General features: G+C 34.4%; 3 protein-coding genes across 8 annotated transcripts; 1 reads left to right on the top strand and 2 right to left on the bottom strand.

Annotated features, from left to right (window-relative positions):
- Window positions 1-987: 987 nt before the first annotated feature.
- On the top strand, window positions 988-2,405 carry LOC123213134 (pathogenesis-related thaumatin-like protein 3.5). 2 transcript variants are annotated; one of them, XM_044632499.1, is made up of 3 exons: window positions 988-1,340; window positions 1,422-2,085; window positions 2,176-2,405. In XM_044632499.1, the coding sequence occupies exons 1-3, from the start codon at window positions 1,280-1,282 to the stop codon at window positions 2,312-2,314; spliced, it is 864 nt and encodes a 287-aa protein (XP_044488434.1). In that variant the 5' UTR covers window positions 988-1,279; the 3' UTR covers window positions 2,315-2,405. The 2 variants fall into 2 exon arrangements, with proteins under 2 accessions (XP_044488434.1, XP_044488433.1); XM_044632498.1 differs by having other exon boundaries at window positions 989-1,340; window positions 1,419-2,085.
- Window positions 2,406-2,503: 98 nt separating this feature from the next.
- LOC123213132 lies at window positions 2,504-27,311 on the bottom strand. Of its 5 annotated transcripts, none has more exons than XM_044632491.1 (13): window positions 26,908-27,311; window positions 26,531-26,750; window positions 25,890-26,037; window positions 25,314-25,421; window positions 23,410-23,570; window positions 22,839-23,004; window positions 11,650-11,786; window positions 8,834-9,521; window positions 6,314-6,426; window positions 5,048-5,303; window positions 3,654-3,965; window positions 3,275-3,532; window positions 2,504-3,169 (listed from the first exon to the last, which is right to left on the bottom strand). In XM_044632491.1, exons 1-11 carry the CDS (start codon window positions 27,098-27,100, stop codon window positions 3,675-3,677), a joined length of 2,481 nt encoding a protein of 826 aa, XP_044488426.1. In that variant the 5' UTR covers window positions 27,101-27,311; the 3' UTR covers window positions 2,504-3,169; window positions 3,275-3,532; window positions 3,654-3,674. The 5 variants fall into 5 exon arrangements, with proteins under 5 accessions (XP_044488426.1, XP_044488427.1, XP_044488429.1 ...); XM_044632492.1 differs by having other exon boundaries at window positions 2,504-3,166; XM_044632494.1 differs by having other exon boundaries at window positions 23,410-23,564.
- On the bottom strand, window positions 16,273-22,832 carry LOC123213133. The gene is made up of 2 exons (XM_044632497.1): window positions 16,821-22,832; window positions 16,273-16,503 (listed from the first exon to the last, which is right to left on the bottom strand). The coding sequence occupies exons 1-2, from the start codon at window positions 17,782-17,784 to the stop codon at window positions 16,469-16,471; spliced, it is 999 nt and encodes a 332-aa protein (XP_044488432.1). The 5' UTR covers window positions 17,785-22,832; the 3' UTR covers window positions 16,273-16,468.
- Window positions 27,312-27,522: the final 211 nt, after the last annotated feature.

The following is a 27,522-nucleotide window of genomic DNA, read 5'->3' as shown; positions in this document are numbered from 1 at the left end:
ATAAAACATCACATATAACTGCATTATTAATAAAATAATAACGATTGAAATAATAGTAGATATAAATACCACGATATTACAAACTTTTTTCTTCTCCTCGAAATCCTAAATACAAACTTCTTTTCTCTTTCTAAAAATCTCGCTCAAATATGTTAAAAATGAAGAAAGATATATGATTTATACAGAAATAAAGGAATGGTAGTTTTTGTATTATTTTGGGACATTTTTGTTTACATCCCTTAAAATAAGGGTATTTTGTTTAAACCCTAAAATTAGGGGTAATTTTGCTTATACCCTTAAAAAATGGTAATTTAATTAAGAATGTTAGTTTTGGTATTTTATAGGATATTTGGGGGATTTTTGTTTAAATCTTTTAATATATGAGTATTTTCTTTAAACCCCAAAATTTGGGATAAATTTTTTATTACCCCAAAAAAAAGGGATAATTATTTTAATTTCCCTTAAAAAAAATCAATTCATGGGGATTAAAAACAATTCCCAATAGTATTTTTCTTGACCAAAGCCAACAAATATAGGTTCACAGATGGCCCATAGAATTTAACTAGCTGTCTATCCATTGATGACGATTATTAAAATCTATTTTCTTGATTACATTTTGGCTTTCGAAGGTTGCGCCGGAAGGAAGGTCCAATAAATTAGAAAAATAGCACTTACGCCCTTTTCAGAGGAAACTGTTTCGAGAATTTTCGTTGAAAAAATTGCTAAAATACTCATAAACTGTTTCTATTTATTTTTTACACTTAACAAAATCATTCTAAATTTTTAATAGAAGTTTCCAAAAATAATTTTTTTTTTTCTTGATTCTTTTAATATTTGAAGTTAGTTCTATAAGACTTCTTCCCCTCCAAAAAAAAAAAAAAGGTTAAACACTTGTTAACAAATAAGGGGCAAAGTGTTACTTCCAAATATTGTTGGATCCACCATGCCTTCGCTAAATATCAAGGACCGAAAGAACTCCCTGATTATTTCACAATCGGAAAAGCAAACATAAAATAAAATATAAATATACTTTAATATAAAAAAATTAAAAAAAAAAAAAAGGAAACCCAATCACAGTAGAATGTCAGTGAAAAATAAATTCAATTTTTTTACGAGGCAAGGTATCAATTGGTTATGCAAGTAAGCAAGGAACCCTTTTGTTCCGTCTCTTTATGTAGATTCACTCTCTGCTTCAAGTATTCTTCCTTGCCTTGATCGCCACTATTACTATATAACTTTCTTCTCTCATCCCAATTTGCTCACACACAAAGAGTGTAGCATGGCTCACAACACCAATGTACCTCTCACGCTCTTATTCATCTTCATTACTCTTGCATCAGGTAATATTCTCTCCTTATTCCTTAATTGTATGATGTGTATGCACCTTTTTAGTACTAACACTTTTCCTTGTTGGATAGTGGCAAAAATTTTTGCAAGCGCTAGAAGAATTATCATAGTGAATGTGTGCAAAGAGACAGTGTGGCCTGGGATATTTGCATGGGGTGATTATGATGGTGGTGAAGGTTTTGCATTGAAACCAGGCCTATCTAACTTCTATAACGCCTCAGATAAATGGAGTGGCCGCATATGGGCAAGAACTGGTTGCAGTTTCAGCAACAGCACCAGCTCTTGCCAAACAGGAGGCTGCGGCCCTTCCATAAATTGTACAGGACCAGGGAGTAAGCCGGTCACAATTGCTGAGTTTACCCTCAGTCCCGACATCGATTTTTATGATGTTAGCCTTGTAGACGGGTTCAACGTACCTATATTGATTCAACCTCTCAGTGGCAAAGGAAACTGTAGCAGAGCAGGTTGTGATGGAGACTTGAGGCAAAGTTGCTCCGATGATCTTGCTGTTAAAGATACGGGGAAGGTGATAGGCTGCCGTAGCGCATGTGACAAGTTCAACACGGATGATTATTGCTGTAGAGGCATGTATGGAGAACTTGGCTCATGCTCTCCTTCCAACTATTCCAGGAGCTTCAAAAAAGTGTGCCCTGCAGCGTCAAGCTATGCATTTGATAGCAATTCAAGTGTTATTACATGTTCTGGTACAGATTATGTTGTTGCCTTCTGTGCAACAAGGTAAGTTGACATTAATTTAAAATATAGAAAAATAATTAACAAGCTAACAATTATTGAAAGATAGCATATAATTCTTATTGTTGAATGCAGGAACCAAACAGTTTGCTCTTACCAAGCAAATAAACTTTCGTGTAATCAACCGAATGGCGTAAAAGCATTCTCTCAGAACCGGTGGCTCCTCCTGATGCTGGTGTTGCCAATTACATTAAATCTACAAGCAATTCTTTAGAAAATCATGTACACCAATTGTGATCCATGAAATTATGCTTTAAGCTCCTGTTCAATGTCCATTTTGAAATCTAATGAAATGATTCCTGCAATTCACTTTGCCTATAATATTCTTGCTCATCAAATTAATTAACGGACAAACAAGCAAATCCCCATTCACTTGGAAATGGAAATAAAACCTAGCCAAAAATAGAGGGCAAATAGAGCATATATGAAGAATCATATTATTTAACAAGTAAAATGAAAACACTAAAAATATACAGGCTTACAGGGCAAATTTCGATTAGTATACTTCAAGTGATTCTCGATACCTGTCTTCACAAAGTGTCAAGATCCTGAGTAAGGTATCCTTTTGATAACAAATCACTTACATGCATTTATTCCAACTTCAGCCTAAGAATATGCGTGATCTCAATCCCTTTCATGGAATGGTCAAACAATATGCACCACCTGGGTACATAGACTGGTCAAGTAAGCTACTCTGGAACACCGGTACTTTGCAGCCTCATACAACCTTTCTTTTACCACAAAGTTATATAATAAAAGGCCTCTTGCTATTGCAGAAAGTTGATGACAAGCCATCTTTGAAAATTCGCCAACAACAATGAGTTTTACAGCTGTCTAGGAACATTTACAAAAGCTGTACTTTTCCATATTTTAAAAGGACACAGATACATACATACTAGAGACTTACAAAAGAGATTACATCCTACAGGGAAAACAGTTTCCGTGAAACTCCCACCTGATTTAGTACAAGAGATAGTAGTTGATCATAATATAGAACATGTTGTAATCTCACTGAATAACAAGCAGGAACTTGCCCCAAATGGAAGTATTGTAAAATGTGAAGCACCTACTGAATTATTGATCAAAAAATAAAAGAAAGAAAAGGTCAGCCTGCCGGCAAATTTAAGATGAAAAGACAAAAGAGAAAAGAAAAGAATTCATCTACAAGTTTTACCTTGGTCAACCATAAATCATGGAGCCCTATCAGTTGAAGATTGGATGCATTCAACTCCATAAATGTATTCAAAGCTCAAAATGTTATCTGATGTTCTGCAAAGATCAGCAACAAACCTGGATCCTTATCCAGTCAAATCTTTTTGGATTTTGATTCAACTGGTGACAATATATATCAGCATCTCATTAGATCTAATAATTTCTCCACCATGTCATTCTATCCTGGCTGATGTGCTAATCCACTCAAGCAGTCAAAATACTGCACCCCAAAGAGAAGTACATTTCCATACTATTTTCCATACAAAAGAAGTGAACAAGAAAATTGTGTACTACTGTTAATATTTTCATTTTAAATGAATGTAGTGCCTGATTACACTTACCTGTAATGCATGGCCCACTACCTATTCTTGCCACGTCTCTAACTTCTTTTTGATAGCTTGTTCAGTTGTTTCCCTTGTTTGAATTGCTGCTCTGGACTCATCACTTTCAAATGGTAATACAATTACAGGGGCTGCAGGAACTGTGTCCCAACGCTCCTTCAGGAAAGTTATGAACCTTTTTACCATTTTCCTTCGAAAATCAAGCTCCCGTGTGAAGAGATCCATGAGAAGGAATGCAAGAATGTACTTGAATGGAAAAATTAATAGAACGGTTGCAGAAGTTAACAATACCAGAGCTACCTCAGCTGTTATCTGTTAAGAAGTTCAAATTGAGTTTCTTTTGCTTCACCATGATCATAAAAGTTAAAAAGAAATATGAAATTTATTTAAGTACTAAGCACAATGTGAAATTAACAACACAAACAAACAACTTCTAACAAATTAAAAACTTTAGTAAAGAAAAAGATCCCAATGGTCATGAAATTATCTCATTTAGTTAGAGCAGCATATGGAGCTGAAAGCACAGTCACAAACTCTTAAAATCTACAGTAGGTTCATTTGAAGCTTTGACTCATAAGAAGTAAACAAAACTTAGAACCTAACTATGCATTGTTAAGCAACCAAACTTTAGAACAGGAGCAAGAAAGTGAGTTTTGAGAACAAACTCCAGGGTCGTAGCATTCTGTGTAGCTGTGAACTGTAAGTTGTGAAGTTATGGAGATCCTCAAAGAGAAATTAGCACTTAGAGGTAGTTACAAATTTAGGATTTATTTTATTTCATTTTTTTTTGGCTATGTATTTTCAGGAAACTAGACATTTTCTATATAGATAATTACTATCTAGAAACTTGCAATTGTTTCTAATAATTTCTCATTAGTGTGTGCCTTGTTTAAATTTTGGCCTTAGCTTATAAGTAGGTATCATGCTAAAAGCATGAAAGACAATTTGAATTTAAAAATAACAATGGTTTTCTCAAAACCATAATTGATTAGCTCTTTTTCTTTCTCTCCTCTCCATTTCTCCTCCCCCTACTACACACATGGACAAAATTTAGAAGTTCATGAGTGTCATCAAAACACTAGTTAACTTGTCAGACTTTGGTACCATAGTTGCTTTTCCTGGTACAAATTCTGCACATGCTAAAACAATGTAAACTTTAAACGGAGACACTTATTAACCAATCGGACTATGGACTGTAAAGCCCATGATGTTGAACATAAAAAAAGTTTTACATAAAACTTAGTACAACAAGAGTTTTACATAAAACATCAGACTTGTAAACTAAATTCAAGTTCCATCTTGGGCATCAGTCACCATTAAACTTGCAGTCATATGCCCAGTTAATTTTGGTAATTGAATGAATTTATAAACCCCCATGAATCATGGAAACATACCTGAGGCTGCCCTGAAAGAAATATTGTGCGTATTTTTAGAAGCGTCACATTCAGATTCTGGAGATAATTTTCCACATCGCGCATGGCATCTTTTACTGCTATAATCTTTTGAATAGTATTTGAAGGAGGCTGATCGCGGATAGTAACTTTTCCAAAATTTCTTCCCAGGCGGCCTTGCACCTTCAACCCCTTAAGTGTCAGCATACCAGCTGCCAAAACCATCAGTGAAATGGGAAATATATACGACAGCAAATTCCTGAAATAGGAAAATTGAAATGTAAGGTTACAGTCAAAGTACAAAGTAGAAATGATATGGAGAATATATTGAAAGACAAATCAATTCCAGGAATACCCTCATGCATTGGGAAGACGAATCCTGTATCCCACTTGACCATCAAATCCTCATCATGTAATGTTACATCAAAAATATAATTGACCAAATTTTGGAAAGAAACATACCAAATACAAAACCAAAACATTTTAATTAAGCATGAAAGTTTGACAAAATGAAGAACAAGCTGTCCTCTGGGACTTAAAAAAAAATTTACTTACAAACACAGCCATGTAATTTCCTATTTAAAAAAAAAAAAAGAAACAGGACACTCTAAAAGATACCTGACAATTGTCAAAAACTAAGAGGACCCCTAAGAAGACCTACAGAACAAAAATTAATGAAACCATAAAATAAGCAAAATCACAGAGGCAAAAATTTGCAGAAGATCTCACAAGGAGACATGTCTATGCTCATTTTCAGATGTGAAGAACTATGAAATAATCACAACAGGAAAAAATTATTTTTAGCATTTATTACTAATTTATTGTATCAAAAATTAAAAAAAAAACTGTTAGTGGCATAACTTTGCAAATAAGAACCTAGCACAAAATTCTTTTAAACGCATAACTTTAAATTTCATCAATTAGACAGCAATATATCCAACTAAATTGGCAATGATTGCAACAATATTATCAAGAAAGAGTTCAATCACTCAAACCAAATTCAGAACGAACGAAATGATGTCTAAGGAGAAAACTAAACTCACAGATTATACAGAAAACAAAGCAAGACGTATCAAAACTAGGAGAAAAGCCATAACATGAAGTATGCAAATAATTCCTAACAAATGATCAACAAGTTAATCATTTAATTAACAATTTTACCACATTCTTGGCAACACATGACAAGTTAGAAATAATTAGGCCTTATCTCAAAGTTTGGTCCAAAATATAAGTTGTCACAAACACAACAATTCTTCCAAGCAGCGGTACCTGAAAATAATAGTATAAGCAAATGCAAGAAAGGAGATAGTCAGGTGTGGCTCCTCCCAGCGTCTAAGTTTTTCAAATTGCTTGGCTGTTAAAGTCAAAGGAAGCATAAGTTCCTGCAAAAGAGAATAATACCCACCTTCTCAACTATAATGAAATTTGATGGTTCATTATGCAGAAAACGAGAAGCATAAGCAATATAAACTCAAACTTATGTAAATACTATATAGTTGCAAATTCAAAATACTATAGTACAATACATATGAATGAAAAGTGTTCTATTATTTTTAGATTCCCATCTCTTTTCTATTTTTGACAGGTAAAGGTTCATTAAAGACACTAAATAGAGGCATAACCCCAAGGATACATAAGAGAAGCATCACAACCTAGATCAAAAAAATATAATAAGAATTCTAAAATAGAGTACAATAGAAAGATGTCAGTCAGAGCCATCCATGAAGTAACCAAAACAGCTCTGTTTAGTCATTGCTATAATGTTAGAGTATATAGTGCCCAAAAACTGATACAAATGTTTAAATCTTTCAACTTTTGAAGATGCTCTGATGAATCAGATAACATTAAGATTTCAACAGGCTGAATCATGAAAAAAGTGAAGCAACAAAAGCATGCCCACATGACAATCATGGCAAGGTCCCCCATGTTTTCTGTTGTAAAAAGATGAAGCATATGGTGTCTATGTGTCAATCTGAATATTAAGCTAGAGGGTTATTGTCAAAAAAGTAACCTTTCAACAACACAGAATCATAGTTAAGGATTTGAAAGTAATAATGACCATGACATGATAATATACTTCACAAATATAATACTTCAGAAACTAATTAGAAAATACAGCTCAATCAATTATTCCCAACAAGCGCAATTGAAAACTCTAAACATTGACCATTCAAACTAATGGCTCAATTAGTATTAGAATTGGGAAAAAGCAAAAGCAAAGATGAGGAATGCATAATGAACAGAACCAGGAGTAAGTAAGAAACAACAGACATTTGCCATGAATGTTAAAAAGAAAAGTTTGAAAGGAAATAAAATAGAATAATAAAAACAAAGCTGAAACTGGAGAGGTAGTACGAAATTCAGTATCAATCATGAAAACATGCCTGAGAAGAAACTGCAGAGTGATTCCATTGGGTAATTTAAACCCAACACAACTCTAGGTAATATTTCAGCCTCAAAGCAAAGAAACAAAAGAAACTAAAATTTCGAAGTCACAACCTAGGCTATGATTGTTCGTTCAAACAAATATGAGGAATCCTTTTCAAATTGCACAGACAATAAAAAGAAATGGTTTGTATCTTTTTCTGTTTTCTCATCAGAAATACTTCAAAAGTAGCACTGGATATGGACAAAAGAAATGATTATTAACAAAAATCATGTTAAGCATCATACAATCTCAACTTGTGGCCCCAAAACCTATGCTGATCTTCAGAAGAATAGTTGCATAAATTTTCACCTAGGTGCTCCAAGGTTTCCAACCTGGCTCCTTGAAAATTCCAAACCCCTCTAATAATATTACAGAAGAGTTTCACATATAATATATTGGTTAAGTGTGATCTCCAGGATGGCTACTATCATTCTGGTTAGTCCATCCCCCTAATATCTTAAGCTTTTGGTTTGAATCTGTCTTATATGGCAAAGAAGCCAAGTTTGTTAGGCTTACTATTCTTGTGTTCAATTGCTCTTGTTTGATTTAGTCTAATCTGTGTATCGAAACCTGTTTGGTTGATCTCACTAATTTTTATCCACAGATTCTCTTAGTAAATCTAATGGACCCCAAGTTCATCTCACTAATTTTTACTTTGGCCCTGATAGTAGCAAAACCTTTTTCGCCTCTTATACAAGAGAAAATGGTTACTTGTACCTTGGTTTGTTCCTTCAATTAAAAGCCTGAGCTTTTCAATTGGATTTCTCTGAGATGATTAAAATTTCGAACTTTTACTTGTGTTATTGCTGAAGCACTTAAGCCTAGGCGGAATATGACTTCAGAACCTAATATTCAGATAAACAATTATCCACTAATTTTAAAGGTCTCATTATGATGTTTAAAAATCGACATAGAGAGCAATTACTCAGTGATAGAAAGAAAATAAAATGATGATTACAAAAAACCAACAGAAACTTAATTATTCACCACCTAGCAACCGAAGACAGTCTTTCATTAAAATTTTGGGCTAAACTTTGGTATAGAATGGATATGTCTTAGTATTGAAATCTGGTTACTGAGAAAAAAGACACATAATCAAGAGGCAAAAGAAGTTCAATGAATTTCCAAATGGCAAAACCAATTGTTATCCCAAGATTTCTAGATTTTCTGCTTTAGAGGAATTAAAGTATAATAACAAACATAAGAATGAGGTAATTCAGTTTCATCAAACATATGGTTATTCTAAGTGCAGTATTTGTTATACAATCAAATTAATTATTCACCACATAAAGAAAAATGTAGAAAGTTTCTTCTAGGGAAAAAAATAACAAGAATGGAAGAAAAGGGATAAACTAGCACACCTTGAAAAGGTCAATATTACACGGTATCCCTTTAATCATTGCAGCATTAATTGTGGCTTGAGTTTTTTCTACTGTCAGAGACTTCTCTTTGCATATTAATGCTGCCCTTTCTACCAGAGTCATACCTGCTACAACAAGATTTTTGTTTAATATTACTCCTTGTCTTACTGAAGAGTTTTTCCAGAAACTTGTAGAAACATTGGAAGCCCAGGATGGAGACATCATCCACTTCCTCAAGTAAACACTTCCATCAACGTCAAACACATGATAACTACTTTCATATGTCGCATCCAAAGGTTTTATTTCTTGAGCAGGTTTTCCTCCTGCCTCTCTGAATTTAGTAACCAAAGGTCCACCCCAATAATATACAGCAAGAGTTTGGCAAACAATATCACCATGGGGTGCATTTTGCAAGTATGAGAATGGTACAAGTTTTATAGGATCATCCAACAACTTGCGCATATACTGAAGGGCCTGCAGTCTTGCAACACTGTTGGCAGCACTTGTGATAGCCCTTTCCTTCCCTTTGTGGGCACCATATACTTGAAATATTGATTGATCACTATCCCTGGGTCCATACTCACTAATAAACTTGTGTGAAGCAATAACTTCATTGATGAATGCATGCCAAACATCCCGTCTTAACTCACCTCCCAAGTCAACAAATTCCAGCACCCATGTCTCTGACCTGATTATTAAGAAGTAAATGTAAAGAAGGTAAAAGAATCTACCATTTAGTGCAGATAAATACAAGACCATCAACCATGTGACTCAATACTAAAGATACATTATGTGACTCCTGAGTTTGGTTTGAGTCATTTACCTCTTTATATGTACCCTTTTATTAAAGGCATCTGTTTGCAGTGACAAATCAAAAGAACAACAGAAAGAAATACCCTATCTGCTAATAAACTTTAACCAAAATTCAAGCATTGACAGATGTACTGGCATACAGATATGAATCAAGGAGAGTAACATTTTAGAATGACTTCAGAAGCACTCCATTTTTCTCAAAAAAGAACATGAATAATATGTGATAAGAATTCATTTTAAGGCAACCCAAATATTGAATGGAATTTTAAAAAATAAAAAATAGTAAAAGGATCCCATGGTGGATAAACAAACTGTAAGTTTTGTGTCCAAAACATGTACATTTTAGCAGCAAAATGATAAAAATAAAATATACTTTTTTATTTTTATAATAATATAAGATAATTGTAACCGATTATACACAGTTATACTTCAAAGGACAAGGACTGGCAGACTAGCGAAAGAAGTCCATGAACACCAGAGGTTGAGCCATGCCTATGAGAGGGCTGGCTCAGGCTCTGAAAAAAATTATAAATTAACTGTGAAGCTTTCTATATTTCTTTTTTGCCTTCTCTTATTACTACCTTGAAATATGAATTCACTTCCAGTCTTCCTTATTCACTCTCTTAAATTAATAATAAATATTAGTAATCATATTTTTTTTTTAAAAATTCATTGGTTATTCATAATTATTCTACAAAGATCAGAGAAACTTCAAAGTGGAAATTTCAACCTCAAATTATCATTTGACTTCTCGATATTATAGTTTGGTTTAAGATTTAAATTAATCTAATCTTTAATATGTTTAAGTTTTTATTTTTGTAAAATTTTTCAGAGTAAAATGTATATAAAATAATAATTTACATAGCCTAAATCCATTTATGTGTTAAATTTAAAATTTCTAGAGAAATTAAAGTTCATCCACTTCTGAAACTAAAACTCCAATAAGCTTAAATTTATTTCATGTAAAAATTTCATGTAAAAATTTCATTTTGAGAGGCAAATTAAAGTTTATGAGTTCCCTATAATTAGGTGTGTGTGTTTGTGTGTGTGTGTGTGTGTGTGTGTGTGTGTGTTAATAAATTTCTCTTCTATCATCCAGATGGTTTTAAAAAAATGGTCTCCATGAGGCAAGTCTATTATCCTTTAGGGGGCGTTTGGTTTGGATAATGTTTTATTACCAAAATAGAAAGATTACCTTAAAGATAGATTACTTAAAAGATTACTAGATATAAATAATTACTATGTTTGATAAAATTTGATAGGTATAAATAATTATTGTGTTTGGTTAAAGGTAATAAAAGATTACTAGTAAATTATTTTACTTAAATACCCTTAAATATAATTATTTTTATATATTTTTTATATTATTTGTCATATTAATTAAAAATAAATTTATTTTTACATAAAAAAACTAATAAATAATAATATAATTATAATAAACTCAAGATTACCTCAGTAATCTTTAAATACCTAAGGTAAAGGTGGTAATCAGATTACCACCTATATTACCTGCCACGTCAGCATTAGTAATAGAAGATTATTATAATCTTTTATTACTGACAAACCAAACAAGGGAATAAAAGATAAATTACCAAGGTAATCTTACAATCTCCCAACCAAACGCCCCCTTAAAGATCAACTTAGTCAGGGTGAAAAACAATTCCTAACTACGCACCTGTTGAACACCCACCAAAAATAACACATGATGGCTCCTTGCAATCATATCACTTGCAAATGAAATCAATCTTTAAATAGTCTTGACCTAATTTTTTAATAAGCAATATGTAAAGGTTTTTTCTTTTTTATAAATCTCACATTCTCTGGACTATATTTACTACTGAACAGAAAAAAGAAATTAACTTTAGAATAGCTCTTTCATTCTTCACTTCATGAAAAAATTCTTAACCATAATAATGCAATTTTAAAGTTTGCATCTGATCCACAACACTTATTTATGAACCTTCACTCCAGTAACCAAGGAACTTGACAGAAAGCTTACTCACTTGATGCCAGATGAAACAGAGACAGCTGAATCAAAAAGATCAGAACCCAAAGGTCCAACTTTTGCTTTCTCCACCCCTAATCCATCTATTGTGAGATCAAGCCTTTTGGCACCTTTCTGCCCCAGCAAGCCAACGGCCTATGAAGTGGGTAAAATGCAATAAATGATTAAAAAAAAATGGAAACAAGAAAAGGATTATGTTTTACCAGGTCTAAAGTTGTTTAGGAACAGAGATGACAATAATTTTTATTATACATCCTTCTTAAATGGCTGGAGCAAATATAAACAATATTAATTAAGCCAAAAAGCACCAAAAAAGTAAGTATACATAACAGAACATTTTTTTGAACATAAGTGAAAAAAGATAATGAGTACCTTGTATTAGTTCCATATTAGTACAACTGTAAGGCATAGATGAGAGTGCAATTTTACATAACAGAACATTATTTGAACCTAAGTAAAAAAAGAGAATAAGCATCTTGTAATTGATTAATCCTTTTTCCTAATCACGACACTGCCCATAGTCAGGGAGCAATTTCTGACTTGAAGTCAGGAATTCAGATTAATACATATACTTTAAAGCGTTGTATTTTATCATATGTTCAGAAATCTAACAATTTATGTAAGAAACAAATTGTTAGGCACCAATTACTAGAGTCTACAAGAAGAAGGGTAAGGTAGGAGTAGAAGAACTTTGCCTTTTGGTGAGGTGGCAAATATCCAAAAGGAGAGCATACGTGTAAGGCTAATGATAGATGATGAAAAAAACTTTTGCATTGGTATAAAAGTAAAGAAGAAAGAGAAAGGAAGAGAGGAGAAAATTACAAGAGAATATATTTTGGTTTGATGCAGCTTCGATTGAAAAGGAGGTCTCCAACTCCTCAAATTGTCGAAACTATCCATTGTTATTTACATTTGTTGTTGACAATAACTATGAGTGAAAATGTGTAATTACCAGTCGACATTCATTGAATATAAGGTAGTTTCTTCATTCAATTTCTTGTGTATTGCTTGATTGATTTGTCGAGTTCTATGTTAGATATTTGTGCGTATTGTTGTTGGATTGATTGCGCGGGACCAATTATCTACCAAATTGGTATTTGAGAAACTTTTCTGCAATAGATTCAGAGATGGAAAACCAGACTCAAACGAGGGAAGCATGGATGTTGAGAAATACAATGTTTCCTCTTATTTAGGAAAGCATAAATTGTTACTATTTTCTTAATGATTTACTTTCAATATCTTTATTTTGTTTCTTCTCCTTTATTTTGTTTCCTATTTTTCAAATAGAAAATTCAATCAAATTAGTTCTTAGTTTCCACAATTAGTTCCTAGTTTCCAGTTCTATGTTTCTATTATCAACTATATATAAACCAAGATTATTCCTAAAGAATATAAGATTAATTTACTATTCAATTTGTATCATGGCATAAGAATCCTAGGTTCATTGTTCTTGGACTAAGCAATATTTTTGTTAACTTGGAGAAAGGTAAAGTAAAATTGTATTCACACTGTTTACATTTTACAATCTGGTTTAAATAGAAAACTAGATGCCTAACTTCTAGGTGTATAAAAGGCTAATTACACAATTTATGCTAATCTATTCTATTATGGAAAGAACTAAAATAGCAAGTAAATTTCTGTCATATCTTTTCCTAAAAACATGAGATCTGGTCAACTATCTTCTTCAACACTCCCCCTCAAGCTGGTTTGAAAATATCTCTCATTTCCAGCTTGGACACCAACTCATCAAATTGTCTTCTTGGAAGGCTCTTCGTAAGAATGTCTGCTACTTGTTGTGCAGTAGGCAAATAAGTCATGCATATCTGTCCTTTGTCAATTTTTTCCTTGATAAAGTGCTTGTCAATCTCCACATGTTTGGTCCTGTCATGCAGGACTGGATTGTGAGCTATAGCGATGGCAGACTTGTTGTCGCAGTATAGCTTAATTGGAGAAGTTAACTTGATATTTAGGTCTTCTAATATCTGCCTCATCCAAAGACCTTCACAAATGCCTAGGGCTACTGCTCTATATTCTGCTTCAGCACTGCTCCTAGCCACCACATTCTGTTTTTTGCTTCTCCATGTAACTAAATTCCCACACACAAAGGTGCAATACCCAGATGTTGATCTCCTATCTGTTATGTCTCCTGCCCAATCTGCATCTGTGTAGATATCAACCTGAAAATGTCCATTGTTAGCAAAGAATAGACCCTTACCAGGTGTCCCCTTTAGGTATCTCAAAATTCTCACTACTGCCTCATGGTGTTTCTGACCTGGTGAATGCATGAACTGACTTACCACTCCAACAGCAAAGGTAATGTCAGGTCGTGTATGAGCTAGGTATATGAGTTTCCCTACCAACTTTTGATATTGCTCCTTATCAACTAGTTCCTCAGGTGTAGATGCTTCCACTTTCAGATTAGGTTCCATAGGAGTTTCAGCAGCCTTACAACCAAGCATTCCTGTTTCACCCAAAAGATCCAGTACATATTTCCTTTGGCATACTGAAATCCCATGTTCTGATCTGGTAATTTCCATGCCAAGGAAGTACTTCGCCTCTCCTAAGTCTTTAACTTCAAATTCCTTTGCCAGCAACTTCTTAAGTCTGTCTATTTCACTGTCATCATCCCCTGTTAGGATAATATCGTCAACATACACAATCAAGACAGCTCGTTTTCCCTCACTAGAGTGTTTAACAAATAGGGTATGATCTCCCTGACTTTGTCTATACCCTAGTTTTCTTACTACTTCTCCAAATCTCTCAAACCAAGCCCTTGGTGATTGTTTTAGTCCATATATGGACTTGATTAGTTTACATACTCTCCCCCTGCCAACTAAATGCTCAAAACCTGGTGGTGGTTCCATAAAAACCTCTTCATCTAGATAACCATTTAGGAAGGCATTTTTTACATCTAGTTGATGCAATGACCATCCAAAATTTGCAGCTAAAGAAAATAGGATTCGAATTGAGTTTACCTTAGCCACAGGTGCAAAAGTCTCTTGATAATCAAGACCATGTGTTTGTGTAAATCCTTTAGCTACCAAACGTGCTTTATATCTCTCTATGGACCCGTCAGCATTACATTTGACAGTGAATACCCACTTGCATCCCACTGCCTTTTTTTCTCTGGGCAATACAACACTTTCCCATGTGTTATTCTTCACTAGTGCATTCATTTCCTCCATGACTGCCTCTTTCCACTTAGGACACTCTAACGCCTCTTGTATGTTTCTAGGAATAGAAAGATGAGAAATTTTTAAGGTAAATGCTTTATGTTCACTAGACAGTTTGTGGTATGACATGTATTTGGCTATAGGATGATTAGTACATGATCTAACACCTTTCCTAATAGCAATTGGAATGTCCAGATCTGTGTCAAAAACTCTGGTATTGTGCTCTGTATTTGACTCTGTAACTGTTGGACCAGAATTAGTTTGAGAGGAAAAAATTGGTTCAATAGTAATAGAGGGATTACCTGTGTTGTGTAGCTCCAGACCAGGTTCCATGGGGTTAGCTGATTGACTTTGGCCTTGAGTTGAAGGATGGTCTCTATTATTTTGATGTCTCCTTCTGGTGTAAACCTGTATCTCGGTTGTAGGGTCCTCGTTTAGTACCTGTGATGTTGTATCTCCCCCTGTAGTTGGCAAATTTTGACTCAGAGAAATGGTCTGATCTGTAGGGTTTATTTCTATGGGTTTATCCAAAACACTAGGGAGATGAGGAAGATAAGGCACAGGTGAGCTAGCACCAGTACTGGTCTGATCCTGGAAGCTTTTTCCAATACCTGTTCCAGTCCATGCAGCTTCATCTTCAAACACCCTGTTATACTTCTCCCCCTGAAGATGATTTTCAAAAAATGGTTGTCGTTCAAGAAATACAACATCCATACTAACCTGTATTTTCTTAGTTTTAGGATTAAACACTTTGTACCCTTTTTGGTTAGTTGCATAGCCTATGAAAACACATTTTTCAGCCTTAGGAGCAAGTTTTGATCTACCCACATCTGTAATATGCACGAACACTGTACAACCAAAAACTTTGAGAGGTAAATTTGAGTGCAATCTATTGTCTGGATAGAATTCCTTTAAACAACTCAAGGGAGTTCTATGATTTAGGACTCTAGAAGGAACTCTATTAATCAAATATGCAGCTGTTAGAACTGCATCTCCCCATAAATAATGTGGAACATTCATAGCTAGCATGAGGGCCCTACTAACCTCAAGAAGGTGTCTGTTTTTTCTTTCTGCAACCCCATTCTGTTGAGGTGTATGACCACATGAAGATTGATGTTGAATGCCTTTTCAAGTAAAAATTGTCCTAAAATTTGATTGAAGTATTCTTTACCATTATCGGTTCTTAGAATACTAATTTTGGTTTGAAATTGTGTTTCAACCATATTATAAAATATTTTGAACAATTGTTGAACTTCTGATTTTTGTTTCATTAGATACACCCAACATAGTCTAGTGTGGTCATCAATAAAAGTCACAAACCACCTTTTGCCAGATAAAGAAGTGATGTTACAAGGCCCCCAAACATCACTATGAATCAAATAGAAAGGTTTTGAAGCCCTATATGGTTTTGAGTTGTATAACTGTCGGGTACTCTTAGAGAATGAACATATATCACAATGCAAGTACTGATTTTTTAATTTCTGGAACAAAACCGGAAATAAATGCTTTAAATAAGGAAAACTAGGGTGACCTAACCTATAATGCCAAGTCATTATTTGCTCTCTAATTGAGAGAGAATTTACATCACAAGATAACCCTACTGCTTGATCTTTTCCTCCAAAATAATAGAGCCCACCATCTTCTCTAGCACTGCCAATCTCCTTCCCCAAGTTCCTGTCCTGAAAAACACATTTTTGAGGTGAGAAAATGACTAAACAATTGGAGTTTCTTGATAGCTTGCTGACTGACAGTAAATTACAAGACAGATTAGGAACATGCAAGACAGATTCTAAGGTGATAGCGTTAGAGATTTTAACAGATCCTTTCCCTGCTATAGGAGTGAAGCTACCATCAGCAAGTCTGACCTTTTTGTTACCAGGACATGGAATGTATGTGTGGAATAGAGAAGACATGCTTGTCATGTGATCGGAAGCACCTGAATCAATGATCCAAGGTGTGTGATCGGTGAGACTCAAAAAACTGGTAGATAAATTACCTGTGTGGACAAGAGAGCAGTTAGGAGTTGATGAATGGTTTACTAGTTTCAGGAGCTGATCTATCTGTTCCTTTGTGAGAGACACTTGTTCTGCTGAATTTGCATTAGGGAAACTCCTCTCCCTCGCCTTCCAATTTTCTGGTTTGCCGTTTAATTTCCAGCATGTCTCTCTTGTATGGCGAGGACGGTGACAGTAGTCACACCAGACTTTCTTCTTATCTTCTGGTTTGCGAGCAGCAGCTTTAAGAGCCGTATTTTCTTGTGAAACCAGGGCTGAAGTTTCAATAGAAGCAGGTACTGGCTCCTTTTTCCCTAACATAACAGACCGTCTACTCTCCTCCCTTCTAACTTCTGCAAACACCTCATTTAGAGAAGATAAGGGACGTCTGCCTATAATGCGACTCCTAACTTCATCAAACTCTACATTCAAACCTGCCAAAAAAGAATATACTCTAGAATTATCCACTTCCTTCTGATAATGAGCTGCATCAGAAGGATCCTTCCAAGTATAGTCTTTAAAAATATCCAGCTCCTGCCATAACCTCTTCATTGCTGAGAAATACTTTGTCACAGTCTCATTTCCTTGCTTTAATTCTCCAAGTTTCAGTTGCAACTCATAGATCTGAGATTGATTTCCCAGATCTGAGTACATTTCTGTCAAGTTATCCCACAACTCTTTGGCTGTTGAATATCCTAAGTAGGTTGCGCTTATATCTTCCTCCATAGAGTTGGTAAGCCACGCCATAACCATTGAGTTTTCTGCCTCCCAAGTTGCATATTCTGCATCCTTCCTGTCTGGTTCCTTCTTTTCACCAGTCAAATACCCAATCTTTCCCCTTCCGCGAATATACAAGCGGACAGATAATGACCAGCGATGAAAATTGTCTCCATTAAGTTTTAAATTGGAGATTCGGACAGTATGTTGATCGATTTGATTTGACTGGTTTTCTGGGTTGGTTGTCATTGTGGGGTCTCAAAAAATAAAAGAAAAAACAGCCTAGATCTCAGAGTTGAGAACCTAGCTCTGATACCATGTTAACTTGGAGAAAGGTAAAGTAAAATTGTATTCACACTGTTTACATTTTACAATCTGGTTTAAATAGAAAACTAGATGCCTAACTTCTAGGTGTATAAAAGGCTAATTACACAATTTATGCTAATCTATTCTATTATGGAAAGAACTAAAATAGCAAGTAAATTTCTGTCATATCTTTTCCTAAAAACATGAGATCTGGTCAACTATCTTCTTCAACAATTTTCTCCTGATCTTCAACCTATACCATGTCCTAATATCACCCTTAAGATCACAAAACCATGATGGACACAAACTGAACAAATAGCATATCAAAAACGACAATGACAATCATGTCCGTTGGAGGAAATGTCTCAATTCAAAGCAGCAAGTTGCAGAATACCTAGGTAGAGGCAGTGTATAAGTTGAATGAGAAGAACTATTTAAAGTGATCTCAATTGGTTCACACATTCTTAAAGGGAAGAGGCAAAGTGAGTCATACATTTGGAACTGGGCCTAAAGAAATCAATCCAAAATTTTATGTATGGGATGAAGAAGACTATGGTGATGTCTTGGCTATAGAATTCGATAGCGTCGAAGATAAATGATACTATTATGTTCCTGAGTACCACTAGGGAGATCTAAGAAGTTGTCAAGATTATATATTCAAAAGTTAATGATGTTGCCTATATTTACTAGATCAAAATTAAAGTGATGACTACCAAACATGAAACTTGTTCGATCATTGGATACTCCAATCTCTTGCAAACGTTATGGCATGAGATGAATTATTATCAGTGTATCCAAACAAAGTGTAGTGATAATATAGCCCTCTTCAAACGATTTGCTAAAAAGGAGAGCATCTATGATTTTCTTGCTGGTCTGGATTTTGAATTTGGTACAGTCCCAGTACAAATTCTCGAGAAAGAGGATTTGCCCTCCTTAAATGAAGTCATTGCCATTGCTCGTGTTGAAGAAGGAAAGAGAGGAGTAATGCTCGAGTCACCTACTATAGAAGGATCAGCCTTGGTATCTACGTTATCAAATGCAAAGAATTTGGGTTCAGATCAATATTTTGACGAATCAAAGAAGCAATCTAACCTATTGAAGCCAAACAATAAGGACTCCTTCCGAAGCAATTATTGTAAAAAGGCTCATCACATAATAGACAAGTGTTGGAAACTCTATGATAAACATCCTAAGAATGGACAATCAAAAGGGCAGGGATAAGCATATGTGGCAAATACTCATCAAACAATTGAAAAGGGTCCTCAAGCACACTCAAGAACAATTAAGTTCAACAAAGAAGCGATTAAAAATTTGAGAAATGTGTTGGAGCCATTGGAGAAACCAATAGGAACAAGTGCTTGTACTCCAACCTTCACAAGTATTTTTTCCTCTTCTCATGCACTTAATGCTTCACATAACCCATCCAAATGTATAGATAGTTGACTCAAGAGCCATAAACCATAGGACTTGTTTTTACCACAAATTTGTTCCATATGCACTATGGCCAAGTAATAAAAAAATAACCATTGCTAATGGTTTAGTAACTACCATTACCAATCAAAGAAATGTTTGTATAAATAATTATCTCACTCTAAAAAAAGTACTTTATGTGCTTAGGTTGTTTACTAATCTTGTGTCAATTCAAATACTAACCTAAGATTCTAATTGCAATGTTATTTTTATCCATCTTATTGTAAATGTCACATGAAGAGGATGATTAGATGTGCTAGAGAAAGAAATAGATTATACTATCTTGAAAAAACCAACGAGCAAGTTAATCCAACAATTGTTTCACCCCCTTATCATTTCATGTTGAGTCATTCAAATACAATACACGCAAATTTTGGCTTCACCACCTTCGTCTTAGTCATCCCTCCTTTAGTATTCTAAAAATATTTTTTTTTATCGTTCAAACGATTAGTTGTTGACAATTTTCATTAAGATGTCTGTGAACTTGCAAAACATAAGCGAGTCCAATTCCCAATTAGTAATAAAAGAAGTATTTTCCCTTTAACAATTATTCATAATGATATTTGGAGGCTTTCTGCCATTCCTAATATTTCTAAGACTCGATGGTTTGTTTCTTTTATTGACAACTATACACGTGTGACATGGTTATTTCTTTTGAAACATAAATCTAAAGTGAGCTAATTTTTTCCGATTTTCTATAATATGATCAAAACACAGTTTAATGTTGCAATTAAAAATTTTGTTTCAAAAGATTACTTCAATTAGTCTTTTGCTCTTTATTTTCAAGAAAAATGTGAAATTCATGAGTTGTTATGTGTTGATACACCCCAGCAAAATGGGGTTGTTGAAAGGAAACACAAACATTATTTAGTCATCACAAAAGCAATTATATTTCTTACTAATGTTCCAAAACAATATTTGGGGGAAACAGTTTTGACAACTACCCATCTTACTAACATATTACCCTTAAGAAGCCTTGATTCCTAAAGTCCAGTACAACTCCCCACAAAATTCTTTTCCACCTTTAGGGTTTGGTCCCTAAAATCTTTGTTTGTGTGTCCTTTGTACGTGTCCATTCTCAAACCAAAAGCAAACTTGACCGATGAACCCTTATATATATCTTTGTTAGTTACTCTTCAACTCAAAAAGGTTATATGTATTATCACACTCAAACAAAGGGATTTTAAGTTTCTATCGATGTCACACTTGTTGAAAAGGAACTCTATTTTGCTAGTCCTCTTCAAGTGAACATATTACTTTTGGAAGAGGACAATTTTTACGTTCCTTGCCTGAATTTCCAAAGTCTTCAATCTCTAATCCTATATTGCCTTACACTCTTACTCTACCTGAGTTTGAATCTCCTACTCTACGAGTCGCTTAACGTTCCAACTTCCTCTAAGTCAACTTCTCACATCAACTCACAAAAGTTGATAAAGGAAAAGTAATCAAATATGATTCATCCACTATAGGTGTACTTAAGGAAAAAAGAGGCCAAGAACTCAATCTAGATGGGTTCAAATACCCAAATTTAATCCAAATTTTGAAACTTTTGAGGTAAACACTGCTTTCAAATCTAGTGAAATTAAAATCTCAGATCTAAATGATTTAGATGTTCCTATTGCCATTAGAAAAGGCACTACAACATGGACCAAAGCTCCTTTACACTTGTTCCTAACCTACAAACACTTATTCCCTAAGTATAAAGCTTTCCTTACCAACCTAAACACAATTTTCATACCCAAGACTTTATCCGAGGCACAAAATGAGAATAATCAAAAAGTTGCATTGAAGGTGGAGATGGACGCTCTAGAGAAAAACAAGACATAGGAGTTAGAGACGTTGTTGAATAGAAAGAAAAAAAAACTGTAGAGTGCAAATGGAGCTCAAAGATGTCATTAAAAAGATGAGATATGGAGCAATGGATGAGCCATCAATGCTTCCCTAAGGAGCTAAGAAGTACAAGCAGTTGACCAATATAATTAGGAAACAACCTAAGGGGTGAATGACAAAATGCTTTTTGAGAGTTTACTTGAAAACCTGCAAAGAGATATACGAAGACATGTTTCAAATTTGTGAAGAAAGAAAGAATTTTTTTTTGTGATGGACGAAACAATACTAGAAGCAATTTGTGAGAGATTGAGACAAATAATATATTAAGAAAAGCAAAATTTTATATCGTTGTGGTTTGATAAAGAAGATAGTGTGCATTATGTGTGGGAAAATGGAGAGCACAAGAGAAATGGGACAAGAGTTCTCTTATGCGAGGGGCATGTTTGTGGAAAGGTACTCCTTACATGGTGTCTTGAACACTCATCTATAAATAGAGAGGTAAAGAAACTAAGAATCCTCGGGCAACGATTGCTTAGCAACAAGATAGTAGAATGTTTAACAAATGCAGAAGCATTTTCACCCCCAAGCATCAGCCATTGAAGAAGTTACAGTCTTTTCGCAAGATTCTGATGGAACATAGAGCTGAAGGTGCCATAAGGTGTGAATTATCGAATTCACAAGACTTTGTTACTATGCATATTCAATTAGCATGGCAATACAAGAAGAAACAGTTGAATCGTGCTAATACAACACAATCTTGTAATTGGGACACGATTAATTGGGAGAGCTTTGAAGCAATTAATACATTATTCCCACATTTACATCTTGAGGACAAGGTGGCTTTCATTGGGTGAGGTAATGTTAGACACCAATTACTAGAGTCTACAAGAAGAAGGGTAACGGTGGGAGCAGAAGAACTTTGCCTTTGGGTGAGGTAGCAAATATCCAAAAGAAGTGCATACATCTAAGGTAAATGATGGAATTAAAAAAAAAAAATTGGCATTGGTATAAAATAAAGAAGAAAGAGAAAGGAGGAGAGGAGAAAATTACAAGAGAATATATTTTGGTTTGAGGCAGCTTCGTCTGAAAGAAAGGTCTCCGACTCCTCAAATTATCAGAATTATCCATTGTTATTTACATTTGTTCTTGTTTGTAACTTTGAGTGAAGGTGTGTTGTGACTAGTCGACTTACAGTGAATATAAGCTAGTTTCCACTAGTAATTTCTCGTGTGTTGTTTGATTGATTTGCTGAGTAGGATATTTGTGTGTGTTGTTGTTGGGTTGATTGTTCAGGATCAGGAATGTAACACAAACAAGACAACATTAAGCATCTGAGTTGTTTTCTGCAATTCACATTTTTCATTGCATTACTAAGTTCAGCAATTAAAATATAGTATCTAAACTCATGTAGGTCATTTTAGCCATTGAAAGACACATCTCATTATCATGAACAGAATTTCTTATTAATCTTAAGACTCCGTTAAGCAGGCCTACAGTTTGTCTAGTTGAAAACTTCACCTTTCGTAAAAACATATTGGATTGGAATACACAGGATTTTTATTATTTACATCAATAACTTTGGAGACTTTCATCCAAAATAAAAAAAGAAAGAAAGAAATAGAAAAGATACTAACCTTCAACATCAATTACTAACCTCAAAGAAAAACAAAAAAAAAAAAAAAACAGAAAACAAATACCTCAAAATACAGTGCTCTATCAGTTAAAGTAAGTTTTCCTGGCAATGCCATACTATTCTCCCATTTTATAACAGGCCTTTTCCTGCTGGAACCAATGCATAGGATCCTCTCCCTTGAAAGCTGAGAAGACTCACGAATCTGGTATGATTTTCGCCCTTCATGCACTCTGCAACAAAACAAGTAAGAAATGGAGCATACTAGAATATAACAAGAGATTATTTAACCCCAAACCAAAGGACAAAACAAAATTGGTATCCCTTGTCATCTTTTCATAAATTCCTTGAGTTATGAGTCTTAGAAGGAAAAGAATAGTAGAATCAAATGCCATTTTCATATTATCCATTACAACTTACAACAGTACAGGCCTGAAGAAATAATAACGTTGAAAAATGTTAAGTCACTAAGAGAAATCAAAGTTTTATATAAACCAAAACAAGAAGTGCAGTTGAGACTAAACCAATTTTTTTCTTTCTCCAATTAATGTTATGAACAGAAACACATAAGCTCCATTAAATTTATGAGAAATCCTTCATACATATAAATGACATTACGATGGATTTATGTAGCTCACTTGAGAAGTTCATTGACAAAATTTAACCACAAGCTTAGAGATATGCCCTGTTCATCACCAGCAAGAGCCTTGAAAAGGTTATGCACCGTGGCTCGATCAGCCACACCAGAGACAGCAGGAGCTATACGAACAAAAGCCTCTTCTCCTACAAGCTTCTTCTTCAGAAATAACCAAAAGTAATAACTGTTATAATGGATGAACAGAATCACAATAATAATAACAAGAGAAAAACAACAAATCAAAAATCATGGAGCACTTGCCACAACAGGAACAAACTCAAATGATACGATAGGTCAACCCCAAGGGTTAGGCTTAGTGGTAAAAGCCCTTGATTTCAACTAAGACATCAAGGGTTCAAATTCCCTTGGGTCCACCAACTTAGGATATTAATATTCCATAAGTCTCCTAGCAACCAAGTTTTTAAGGATTTGGAAGTACTCTCCAGTTTAGAGTTTGGTGCACTAAGGGGGACGGCGACAAGTTTTCGAGTATCAAAAAAGAAAAAAAGAAAAGAAAAGAAATTGATACAATAGGTCTGAAAACTTTATATTTCAGGTTAGAGGTATTAATCCTATAACTAATTTACTAACGATCAAAAAAGTTTTTTTTTTTTGGGTAACCGGTGAACCCCGCCCGGATTGATTAAATGGGTAAACCCTAAAGCACAGTAAGTGGACCCACAACCACTGCTTGTTGCTTGGGCCACAAGTAGATGGAAATTAAAAATTTGTTCACAATCTGATGAAATTGAAAACAAAGTAACCTATTCTACATGGGAAAAAGTGTGCAAAAGCCAATTAGAGGAGATGAAGTCTTTACTTGACTTGAATCATGATGTGCAACTTGAAACCAAGCTATAGTACCTTCACTTCAGGTTTGGCAAACCCAAAAACTCCCAAGAGTGAGGTAATTACAGTGAGGAGGCTATTCTAGATTCTACAGTGTACTAAACAGGCCTATTTCCTTGTTTTCTTTTATTATTATTATTATTATTAAATTTGTATCGTATGGCATACCATTCTCCTACTTCAATAGGATAGCATTTCATAAGAAAATATAGAGAAGATTAACAAGTAATATTTCACATAAATACCCCTAAACTCTTCTGAAGAGAAAACCAAAACTGTCAGGTATATTTTGTGCTCAATAATCAGATACATGAAGGCTTACTTAACATGTGTAGTGAAGCAGTAATTTACATAATTTTTAGTGAGAATCACAATGCACTGACACATATTAGCACTGATTAACTTTCTTATGCCAGCAGAAAGAGATCAAATGAAAAAACAGTAACATTAGTTGCTATGCCAAAATGAAACAAAATCCCAGGATGAACAATGAGCTGAAACAGGGTCAAGTAGCAACAACAGCAAAATCATTAATAACTGTCCTCTGCAGAAAGTCAGGTGGCAAAGTCCCATTATTTTTATATTTAAAGAAACTGGAAACAAATTTTTCTAACAAAAGCAAAGGAAGTGTGACTGAGTGAAAATGGGATTCCAGTTCTTGTTTGTAAGTGAGCCCATCAAAGTCTAGAATGATGAAGTAAAACTGAAACTGCTTTATTCCAGAGGGAGAGATGTCAATTTCAATCCGCAAAAGTTCCAAAAGCAAAATACAGGCCAACCAAGAGTATGCAGCAGTGCCAACACCCTGAAATCCCAGCAACTTTATATAGCAGAATTATATATTTAGCTTTAATGTTAAAAAGTAGTGCCCCTGAATTGCTCATCAATGAATTCTTGATTATATTTTTATCAAAATACACAATTTAATTGACCGTTCCTTTTTAATCAAATATAAGTACCAAACAGCCATGCAACAATTCAATCACTGGAAATAAAACACTGCCATACTTCACAAGGTGATTCTGACTAAAAGAATAGATGATATAAGAGATAAACCTGAAAAAAAGCTTTCTCTGGAAGATAAGCCAAGGAATTTTTTTCTTCACAGTAAGGATTCTCCCATGCAAGCATTGTGATGAAAATTAATCTTTGAAATGCAGGTTCCTGAAAACATATCAAGGTTTATACCTTCTCAACAAAAAGACGACAAAAGTAACTAATTAATTAATAACTATATTAATTCCTTAATGTTGACTAGAAAAAAGAAATAAGGAAAAGAGACTAAGTACATGATGACGGAACTGGTACAGTGATTTCTATAAGTAGATCAATCCTTAAACCTCTCACTACACCACATGAAATCTAAATAAATATCATTTGTCATATAGTTACAGTTCTGTCACATGTAATCCTAGTGTTAATTTTCCGAACTCCCACATTGCAAAAAAAATTTTTAAAGTAAATTTCTCTACCTTGGTTAAAGAAAACATCTCCTATATGAAATTGGAGGAAACCATCCTCAAAACAGTTATTTTGCACTGATATTCATCTGAAGTGAAAAGCCCAGCTCAACAAGTGTACGGATGTATGCAAGAATAGAAACGCAAATTAATTTATCTTAGGTTCACAAACCTTCAGGCAGGGATGGATGTCTGAGTTATCTCTTGACAAAAACCTAAAGCAGCAATATTCGACTAAGTTACGGGCATCAGAGTATACAGGTTCAGGAACAAGAGCTTTAAATATCTTCTGCATTTTCTGTCCAGTCAAACCATTCATCCTGCATTTCTTAAGTTCCAAAAGTCAAATCCTAATTTTTCAAGTTATCTGAAGGGCAGAAAACACTCAATCAAAAGGAAACTCACATCATTCATCTCATATAAAAAGGCATAACTTCAATAGCTATAATATAACATGTTTCATTATCCACTATATATTAGAGAAACCTTTAAAATATAGAATAAATAAATTGAAACGAATTATGGACAAAAAATGCCTCCATTCTCAACAACGAATTTAGTTTGACAAACGATGATTTTAATAAGATGCTTATTAGATCCTTACATCAAATCCTGTTTGAACCCGCACATAGCTGATTTTGGTTAGGGGAGAAATGAATATACACAAGATGACTTTTGTTTTTCACTTTAAGTTGTCATGATACTATCTGTAATTTTCTTTTAAAATATCTTACAAAACTCCTTTTTTAACAGAAAACATTTAAGAATAGTAATTTAAAGGCAAATTTGATCAAAATAATACACATTTCCCACCTGCTAAATTGCTCGATAGACACAATAGCTGCTAAAGAAAGAATCCCACTGGGGGTATTACTATCAATGGTTTGTTCAGTCATAAATATATCCTCCATCGCTTCAATATCAAATTCATTTCCCGGCTCAGGCTTCCCACTGTGACCGGTCTTCACCAGCGCCTCGTTGAAGAAATTCTGAGTCTTTGATAGCCACGAATTCAATCTGTCTTGCACTGCACCTGTCAACCCAACAAACAAATCCGAGAACCATAAATCAACAAATAACAATTACAAACAAAGACAGTAACAATTAAGGAATAATTTCATCATAATTTACTAATAGATAACAACAATTTACAATAAAAAATTCCCAAAAGAAAGAAGTTAAGAACTTACTGGTGTCAATATCATTAAGCTTCCATCTATCTCCAAGAGATTGACCCACAATCTTAAACCTTAACCTGTGGACTGAAGAATAAGATGTTCTTTGGGAAAATCCCAACTTCGAAAACTCTCTATGGCGCAAAAATGAAGAATTGGAAGCCGGTGGGCACGGTTCCACGGGGGAAAGTGAAAGCTTTGAGACCATTTTTGTTGATTTCTATTGGGGGTCTGTTAGTCAAGAGTAAAGAGTGGAGGTCCTGGTGAGGTTTAGGGAGACAAGGCGGAGACTGCTGCCATTATTGGAGAGGCAGAGTGAAGACAAAATGAAAGACGAAAGTAGCGTGCATGAGGACCTACACAAAGACGCCGCCTTCTCTATCAAGTAAAAGATAAACATTGAAGAGTAATTCACATTTTTCCACCAAGATTTGGTCTTACTACTCTTTTACACCCTTAGTTGCCCACATAAATAACATTTGGTTTTTCAAAACTTAAATGGTTAAAATGTATCAAGTCATCCCACTCTTGGACGGGAAATTATCATTTGGCCTCTGTAATTTGGGGTTACTATCCTTGAATGATTTACCAAATGATGAGTATCATCCGGGAGGACTTTGACTACAGTGA

The sequence above is a fragment of the Mangifera indica genome, chromosome 4 (assembly GCF_011075055.1).
Source record: "Mangifera indica cultivar Alphonso chromosome 4, CATAS_Mindica_2.1, whole genome shotgun sequence".
NCBI classification, from domain to species: Eukaryota; Viridiplantae; Streptophyta; class Magnoliopsida; order Sapindales; family Anacardiaceae; genus Mangifera; species Mangifera indica.
Note: the sequence above shows the minus strand (reverse complement) of the source record. Positions and strands in the feature narration are given on the sequence as shown.